The 9,770-nt window shown below is 48.0% G+C and overlaps 2 protein-coding genes across 2 annotated transcripts; both read left to right on the forward strand.

Annotated features, from left to right (window-relative positions):
- The first annotated feature begins 1,140 nt into the window (after positions 1 to 1,140).
- Positions 1,141 to 1,791, forward strand: LOC105980947 (extensin-like). The gene has a single exon (XM_013009936.1). The coding sequence runs from the start codon at positions 1,141 to 1,143 to the stop codon at positions 1,789 to 1,791; it is 651 nt and encodes a 216-aa protein (XP_012865390.1).
- LOC105980948 (splicing factor 3A subunit 2-like) lies at positions 1,788 to 2,594 on the forward strand. The gene has a single exon (XM_013009937.1). The coding sequence runs from the start codon at positions 1,788 to 1,790 to the stop codon at positions 2,592 to 2,594; it is 807 nt and encodes a 268-aa protein (XP_012865391.1).
- Positions 2,595 to 9,770: the final 7,176 nt, after the last annotated feature.

Genomic DNA, 9,770 nt, shown 5'->3' on the forward strand with positions numbered 1-9,770 from the left:
ATATGCAATTATCTGTGCTTAGAAGTAGGTTTTGGAAGTCAGATGCTGGTGGCAGATGCTCATAAACCTGGTAATGGGGAAGCTGGACATAGTGTTACATATCTGTGATCCCAGTGATGACAGAAATCCTAAAAATTGCAGATTGAAACTCAGGAGCAGGAGCATGCCCAAGAGGGAAGTAAGACACTATCCTAAACAGTGGTCCTACAGGCATGGCTTAGTGGTATTCCACCAGTAGCAAGTGGGACTTACTGAATTCAAAGCTCCAGTACTGGCGCGCATACACACACACACACGCAAAGAAGAAAAAGACTTGGAAGATCATGTACCAGATTACTAGCAACATGGAATACTGAAATGATAGAGAAGAGGCCTAAGCGTTCTTACTTTTACTTTGTACAGTTACATTATTAAAATACTTTAGAAGGAGCTTATTATTTTTTCATTTAAGAAAGTATAAAAATAATATAACAGGAAAAATATGCCCTAGGAGTAAAAGTCGGTTCGCAGCAGCTATTAATGTACGGTACAAGCCTGGCAAACCAGAATAACTTATTTAGACAAGTGGCAGCACCTGGCCTTGCTTCCATAGCATCTCTCTTCGGCCTTTATAGTTTGGTGTCCCCCCCCCACCCTCCCATCCCCCCAAGACCTCCAGCAATGTCTGAGGCAATAGCTAGGCAGGCAGCCACCCTTAAGCAGCTAGTAGCTCAAGAAACACCCAGGCTGAGGGTCTCTCCCTCTGTGAACCTGGAAGAGCAAACTCCAGGTGCTGAGGGGACAAGGGAAGGACCAAATGTGTATGGGGAGGGGGCGTTGTAGGGGATTTGTTTGTTTTGGGGGCCTGGGGAGGGTGGGTCTGGTTCTAGAGCTTGAACTCAGGGCCTAGGCGCTGTGCTTTTCTTTGCTCCGAGATGGTGCTCCAGTGGTAGATAGGCCTGTCCTCGAAAACGGGGTGGGGCTGTGTGGCCTCGGACCCCACACCCCTTGGCTTTGAAGACAACGGCCCACACACCCCAGCCTTGTAGACGTGGGCGCCGGCCTCCAACACGAGGCCCCACACACCCCGGCCTCGCCTCCAACACGAGGCCCCACGCACCCCGGCCTCCAACACGAGGCCCACGCACCCCGGCCTCCAACATGAGGCCCACGCACCCCGGCCTCCAACACGAGGCCCACGCACCCAGGCCTCCAACACGAGGCCCACGCACCCGGCCTCCAACACGAGGCCCACGCACCCCGGCCTTGCCTCCAACACGAGGCCCACGCACCCAGGCCTCCAACACGAGGCCCACGCACCCCGGCCTCCAACACGAGGCCCACGCACCCGGCCTCCAACACGAGGCCCCACGCACCCCGGCCTCGCCTCCAACACGAGGCCCACATACCCCGGCCTCCAACACGAGGCCCACGCACCCCGGCCTCCAACACGAGGCCCCACGCACCCCGGCCTTGCCTCCAACACGAGGCCCACATACCCCGGCCTCCAACACGAGGCCCCACGCACCCCGGCCTCCAACACGAAGCCCACGCACCCCGGCCTCCAACATGAGGCCCCACGCACCCCGGCCTCCAACACGAGGCCCACGCACCCCGGCCTCCAACACGAGGCCCCACGCACCCCGGCCTCCAACACGAGGCCCACGCACCCCGGCCTCCAACATGAGGCCCCACGCACCCCGGCCTCCAACACGAAGCCCACGCACCCCGGCCTCCAACATGAGGCCCCACGCACCCCGGCCTCGCCTCCAACACGAGGCCCCACGCACCCTGGCCTCGCCTCCAACATGAGGCCCCACGCACCCCGGCCTCCAACACGAGGCCCACGCACCCCGGCCTCGCCTCCAACACGAGGCCCACGCACCCCAGCCTCGCCTCCAACACGAGGCCCACGCACCCCGGCCTCCAACACGAGGCCCACGCACCCCGGCCTCCAACACGAGGTCCACGCACCCCGGCCTCCAACACGAGGCCCACATACCCCGGCCTCCAACACGAGGCCCACGCACCCGGCCTCCAACACGAGGCCCCACGCACCCCGGCCTCCAACACGAGGCCCACGCACCCCGGCCTCACCTCCAACACGAGGCCCACGCACCCCGGCCTCCAACACGAGGCCCACGCACCCCGGCCTCCAACACGAGGCCCACATACCCCGGCCTCCAACACGAGGCCCACGCACCCCGGCCTCCAACACGAGGCCCACGCACCCCGGCCTCCAACACGAGGCCCACGCACCCCGGCCTCACCTCCAACACGAGGCCCACGCACCCCGGCCTCCAACACGAGGCCCATGCACCCCGGCCTCCAACACGAGGCCCACGCACCCGGGCCTCCAACACGAGGCCCACATACCCCGGCCTCCAACACGAGGCCCCACGCACCCGGCCTCCAACACGAGGCCCACGCACCCGGCCTCCAACACGAGGCCCACATACCCCGGCCTGGAAGACACAGGCCCACCTCAGCCGTGTAGACCCCGGGCCTGCGGTGCAGACCAAGCCTCAGAGACCCAGATACCCAGACTTCCACGCCTCGGTTCCACTGTACACCAAGGGCCCCTGACTCACAGGACTATCGTGCGACGTCAATAACTTATTATTTAACAGAAGGGCGCCATGAAGTTACCTCAGCAAAGAGACCTCCAAGCCGCACAGGCCCCGCCAGCGTTTCCTCGGTCTTCCTAGGCAGGGAGACCACGCCCCAGGGGCGGGGCCACGTCCCTCCCTCCCTCCCACAGGGGCGGGGCCACGCCCCCTCACAGGGGCGGGGCCACGTTCCTCCCTCCCACAGGGGCGGGGCCACGTTCCCCCCCCCTAGGGGGCGGAGCCACATCTTCCTCCTCCTCCATGGGTGGGGCTATGTTCTTCTTTCCTACCCCAGGCAGGGGGCAAGGAGTAGAACTAGGTCCTCAGAAGGTGTGACCTCGTTCTTCCAGGAAACCAGAAGCTGACCAAGGGGAAGGATCCCATTTTCCCCTGGGGATGAGGTGGTCCACATTCTTTTTCACTTATTTAATTTCTTGTTCTCATTTAGTTGCCCCCAGGGTTTTCATTTCAACATGTCAGTTTATGAGGACAACATCACGTTCTCCCCTCTCTCCCAACTTCCACCCATCTCCTCATTTTCCGAGTTCCATTGTCACACAGGCATACATGGAAAATGACCCATCTTCTGAAGAGTGAAGCATCAGTACAGTAGATTTACTCCATTCAGCTGGGTAAAGGAATCATAGTCGAAGGGAGCAGTGTGGGTGATGGGACAGAGGATATCTTGAAAGGTTGATTCTGAAAATGGGAGATGTTTAAGGACAAGACTTTTTAAATCCCCTTTTCCTACTGACACCTGACCACTGAAGAACTTCAAGTCACAGAATGAAGAGCAAATAGACTAAGGTATTTTTTCTTATTATTTTATTGTAAAGATGCTGTACAGAGGGGTTACAGTTCCATGAGTAAGGAGGTAATGAGTACATTTCTTGTTGGGGTAACAATGCTTGACCAAGGTATCTTGAGAGTCAGGAAAAAAATTGTTTTACAAGATAAGTTGCCTGGGCCCTGGGAACTCCCCGCTGATTTCCATTAATAGAATCTAAACTCATACTGAGAACAGACCCCTAAAAGCCGATCTGTCATATGTTTAGAAGCCAACCGGATGCGTTTAGCGTTCAGCTGGACTGACTTCATGGACCAGAATAACAAAGTTCTATACTAATTGCAGACGTTTGTGGCAAGAATAGCCCTGCCAGCGAGGGTGTTGTGCTGTGGCTGGACCACAAGATAAACTGTTTTGCAAGACTGTCAAAGCTGTGAGATTTCCTGCTATTACACCTTCTGGCCCAGACAGAAGCAAGCATTATATCAGAGGATTGTCCCAATCTCACCAGCCACTAGTGGTCCCAGAGGGTCCTCATCAATTGCAGGTCAGAGGAGGCAGTTGAGAGTTCAGATGAGTATACAGCTCCTGAGCCAGGTGCAGAGCTTCTGCTTACATGGATAACCTAGAACTTGCAGGTTCAACCAGAAGCCTGAGGGGGAAAATGTGGCTAGACTGATTGGATCAGACTTTGGGAACACAGTCAAAAACCTTGAACAATTGAGAATCATTTCTTTCAAGCTCTGGTCCCAGAGGTCTATTGTCCATAGAAGTCACCTCTCACTTTTGTTGTTATCTTTTGGACATCTAGAACACAGTATAATTCTTTAGCATGGAAGGAAGTCAGAAATAGCCCCCCATTTATATCCCAAGCCACATCAGACTCCACCCAAAGTCCACAATTTTTCTGGTTCTTCCGTGATTGGGGTTGGGGATATGAGCAATACAGAGTTGGGTCTCTTCCCATCTCCTCCACCCCTTCAGTGCTGTGCTTTAAACCAGCTTGCCGGAACTCTGCACTGGGGTTCCATTTGCTATTAAGGGCTCTAATGAGGAGGGACAGGCAATTATTATTATTTATTTCACTAATTAGCCAGATAATCATTCATTCTGAAACTATGCCGATTTGGAACGCTGTGTGTTTGTGCCCTTTGTCTGATGCAGCTTCAGTTTTTCTTTTCTCCACCTTTTTCTTTTACAAAAGTGGTTGCTGTGTTAAATGAGGAGCAAAGGCAGAGGGCAAGAGGTTAAAAAAAATTTTAAATAGTGAGTGATCATTTCAGAGCAGTGAAGATAATGCAGCAAGGAGCTAGAGTCCATAAAAACATCACTTTTTAGCCTCTAAAGACATAATGCTTCATGATAACCATGAAACATATTAGTGCAAAATAAATTGCTGTTCTATTCAAATCCTTAAATGTACTACTGTGGATGTCACTGGAGACATACAACTCTTTTTTTCCCCCTGCCAATCCTGAGGTATATTTTATCATAATTTGTGGGGTGGATGACAGCCTTGTACACATGATTGCCTCTTCCTGCTCAGTTAGCTTGTCAAGGTCAGAGTCCTTTGGCCTTTTATGAATGTAGGACTATTAAGAAATGAGCAGGATAACTGAACAGCATGAAGAGGAAATTTTATTTTTCTTAACTGATAAATACATTTTTCATGGAGATTGCTCTTTGGCAACTCTCCTAGTTATATTGGGGGGAAGGGTGTTGGGGATAAGTAGAGACAGTGTCTGCTATTTTGATGCTCTGCATCTTATTTTCATTGTAAACTGAAAACTTCTGGAAGATTGGGATTCATCTTCCATGCCACAAAATAAAATGTCCCACCTCTCAGACCGAATTACCGAAGACAGATTAATTACAATGGGAAATTAGTGCTCAATTGATAGCAGTCACTTCTATAGCATGGAGATACAGCATAATGCCATTTTGATGAAGCAATTCTCCTAGATAAAAACCAGCATGGTAGAGTAGGTTGAGAATTTTCACAGTGACTATCTTGAATTTTCATCATGACTGGATCCAAGGGAGAGTAGTGTGGTAGAAGCCTTAGCCAAGATTCTCAATACAAGGAAATATGAGATACGATGTCCCTTTGAGATGGAGATGAAGGTCCTTGATGGGATAGTGTTGTGGGTGTGGTGGTAAAGAGGTAGATGAAGTCAGAGCATGAGTCTCAGTGAAAAGATTAGCAGGGGGGCTGGGAAGGTGGCTCAGTGGTAGAGCGCTTACCTTGCATGCATGAGGCCCTGGGTTCGATTCCTCAACACCACATAAGCAAAAAGAAAAAAGCCAGAAGTTGCGCTGTGGCTCAAGTGGTAGAGTGCTAGCCTTGAGCTGAAGGTCTGAGGAACAGCGCCCAGGCCCATAGTTCAGGGCCCACGGCCGGACCCCCCCCCACAAAAAGAAAAGAAAAGAAAAGATTAGCAGGCTTCACTTGCCTAAAGGATGACTTAGTGTATTGGTCAGCTTTTGATCACTATAATAAAATACTAGACAAAATTGACTTATAAAAGGGGGGAAAGGTTTATTTTGTTTCATAGTTTAGAAGTTTCAATTAATGACTGGCTGGTCTTTAGGCCTGTGGACTAGCAGAAGTATATGAAGAAGCAACACTGCTCAAATCATAGCCAAGGAGCAAAAGAGAATGAGGAGAGGGCCAGGAATCCCACAATTCTTTTCAATGACTTGGTTGCCAATGACCTAAAGACCTCCCACAAGGTCCCACCTCTTAAAGTTTCTAGAGCCTCAATAGTGCCATCTGGGTATCAAGTTTTTTAAAGAGATGACCCTTTAGGAAACATTCAAGATCCAAGCTGTCTCACTCAGTTACCAAGACATAGGATGCTATCTTTTATCTCTGCATCCTTGTCCTTGGTCTCAGAGATTCAGGGTAGGGAACTTCTAACCAAATCAGGCTAGAAATATCATTTGATTCTTTCCTCTTGGTGGGCTCTGGTGTTGCTAGAAACACTGGAATTTGCTCCAAAATCATGGTGAAAGAAGTCAAAATGTCTGTGAGACTCATCTCCAATACATTACCAAGAAAGCTAGAAGTGGTAGAGCAGTAGCCTTGAGCAAAAGAAGCTCAGGGACAGCATCCAAGCCCTTTGTTCAAACCCCAGGACTGGAAAAATAAGGCAAAAGGAAATAAACAAGTTCTTGTGCAGCAAGTTCAACAAACACTTATTTCTAGGCGTTCAGCTGCTGACCAAACTTTCAGAAATTCTGTCAGAGGGAGCTTTTTAGTGTGTCAATAACCTGGATATATCAGAGTTAATTCTAGTAGAAGCAGCAGCAGGAATGATATCCTAGAGCCTCTCCTACTTTTGCTTACTAAAGAGAAAAAGACCTATAAAAATAAAAGCCTGTTTAGAGCATTTAAATGTAGATCATTTGCTGAAGTTGATTTTTACATTTTATACAGCAGAAAAATAAAGTAAATAAAATAAGTTTACCCTACATAAGACTGAGATTCAATTCTCAACTGAAAGAACTGTATAGTGTTGGCATGTTAATATAATATGAAACAACTCTGTTTCATATGTATTTGTAATGCAGTATCAGAAATTGAACACAGGACCTCTTATGTATACTACCATTTGATTCATGTCCCCAATCCTTTTGCTTTAATCTTGTTTTTCAAGTAGGGTCTCATGCTTTTGCCTGGGGTGACCTTGAGCCTCATTATTCCTACCACAGCCTTCCAAGTAGTTGGAATTAAAAGTATGCTTGTTTACTTCTAACTGCTCTGTTATTCATATTTGCTTTTGTTTTGGTACTGGTCCTGGCTCTTGAACTCAGGGCTTAAGCACTGTTCCAGCGCTTTCTTGCTCAAGGCTAGTGTTCTATCACTTGAGCCACAGCTTTTTGGGTAGTGAATTGGAAATAAGAGTCTCATGGCCTTTCCTGCCCTGGCTGGCTTTGAACCATGATCCTCTGATATCAGCCTTCTAAGTAGCTAGGATTACAGGCCTGAGCTACCAATACCCAGCTTGCTTGCTCTATTCTTTGAAAGCATTTTCAGGAGTTCTGAGGGAAGGAAAATTTGAAGGTACTAAAACATGAGTCAAGTTGAATTTGTAAAAGATTTTAAATAATGCATACTTGTCTTGCAGGTCATCTTTTTTTTTTTTTTGTCAGTCGTGGGGCTTGAACTCTGGGCCTGGGCGCTGTCCCTCAGCTCTTCAGCTCAAGGTGAGCGCTCTACCACTTGAGCTACAGCGCCACTTCCGGTTTTCTGGTGGTTTATTGGAGATAGGAGTCTCACGGTCTTTCCTGCCCGGGCTGGCTTTGAACCGCGATCCTCAGATCTCAGCCTCCTGAGTAGCTAGGATTACAGGCGTGAGCCACCAGCGCCCGGCTTGCAGGTCATCTTATAAAGTGACACACACTGCCTGATGACAAGAAGGAGAGGCAGCTGAGTGCCGTGGGTCATGCCTGTAATCCTAGCTACTCAGGAGGCTGAGATCTGAAGATCTCGGTTTAAAGCCAGCCCGGGCAAGAAAGTCCATGAGACTCTTATCTCTAATGAATCACTAGAAAATCAAAAGTGACACGGTGGCTCAAGTGGTAGAGCGCTAGCCTTGAGCTAAAGGGCTGAGGGACAGTGCCCAGGCCCAGAGTTCAAGCCCCACAACTGACAAAAAGAAAGAAGAAGAGGAGGAGGAGCAGAAGGAAGAGGAGGAGGAGGAGAGGCAATGCACAAATGCCAGAAATCAGGTCCTCTACCAGCCACTTGAAGAGGGCAAAGGATTTTCTAGAGGTCATTTCATATGAAGAAGGACAGAAAGTGAATCCTCAGAAAAGAAAGAAGAAGAAGAAGAAGAAGGAAAGAAAGAAAGAAAGAAAGAAAGAAAGAAAGAAAGAAAGAAAGAAAGAAAGAAAGAAAGAAAAGAAAGAAAGAAAGAGAAAGAAAGAATTGGAGGAACTCAAGTCTGGGCCAGATCAAGCCTCCCTACAAAGGGACTTGTTTCCTGCTACACCCCTGTTTCAAATAGCACCTGCTATTTAGCAGAAGCTCAGTGGATGCCTTTAGAAAGAAGGACAAACCAATAAAAATAATAGCTGCACTATTTTAAGCCCTTTTCCGGTGCCAAGCTCCACTGTCGCAAGTGCTATTCCTGATGCTCCTAGACTAGGTCATCTTTATTTCCCACTTGTTGTATAGATAATTGATTGCTTTTTTAGTGACTCCCCAGGCCTGGAACTCTACTCAAGAGAGTACAATGCAACCTCAAAGATATTAGCACAATGCGTCTGTTTTTTTGTGTTTCTGTTGTATTTTTTTCTAGCCCTGGGGCTTAAACTCAGGGCCTGGGCTCTGTCCCTGAGCCTCGCTCTACACTTTGAGCCACAGTACTACTTCTGGCCTTTTCTAGGTGGTTTATTGGAGATAAAAGTCTCACAGACTTTCCTTCCCAGGCTAGCTTTGAACTACAGTCCTCAGATCTCAGCCTCCTGAGTAGCTAGGATTATAGGCATGAGCCACAGGTGCCCAGCTCCTATGTGGCTATTCTTAAATAAAACTTGTCAGCTTGAAAGATTAAGATGAAAATGAATTTAAGAAAACATCAAAAAAGCTACAGAAAAATTAGTAGGATAGAGAAATTCATTTCATAAGGATCTTAATTTCAACAGGCTTCTGATAGGGGACTTTTTGCTTAGCATGACCATATTTCGGTGGGGAAATGCAGAATATTCAGTTAAATTCGAATTTCAGAGAAGCAGCGAGTGATCTTTAAAGTGTGAACTGTATGCTACATATTGTCTGGAACATCTTCATATTAAGAAATGATTCATGGTTCATCAGAAATGTACTATTTATACAATATGGGTCATATTGATCCTAAAATAACTCATTTGTTGTTTATCTGAAATTCAAATGTAACTAAGTATCCTGTAGTTTATCTGGCATTTCTACCTTTGCTTTATTTCTAACAAAGTAGAGCAGGAAAATACCAATGAAAACAAGAGCAAGAAAAATAGCTATAGTTACCACTTCTCCCACAATTGTGTGCTCTTTGCATAAATTATCTGCCATCCCCTGAAGAAGCCTGAAAGGTAATAATCTCTCAATATGTAGGTAGGGACACGGAAACTCCGAGAAGTTTAACTTGACCAATGTTACACAGCCAAAAAAAACCCCAAAACAAAACAAAACAAAAACAACCATTTTCCTTCCAGAAATGCATATCAACATCTGCCATAAAACATGTTGTAATGGTAGCCAAGAGCCAGAGCCTCATACCTGTAGTCCTAGCTACTCAGGAGGCTGAGATGTGAAGATCAAGGTTCAAAGCCAGCCAGAGAAGGAAAAATCTGTGAGACTCTTGTCTGTAACTAACCACAAAAAAGCCAGAGCTTTTGAGTTGTGGCTCAAG

This window comes from Dipodomys ordii, unplaced genomic scaffold, assembly GCF_000151885.1.
Source record: "Dipodomys ordii isolate 6190 unplaced genomic scaffold, Dord_2.0 Scaffold11, whole genome shotgun sequence".
NCBI lineage: Eukaryota > Metazoa > Chordata > Mammalia > Rodentia > Heteromyidae > Dipodomys > Dipodomys ordii.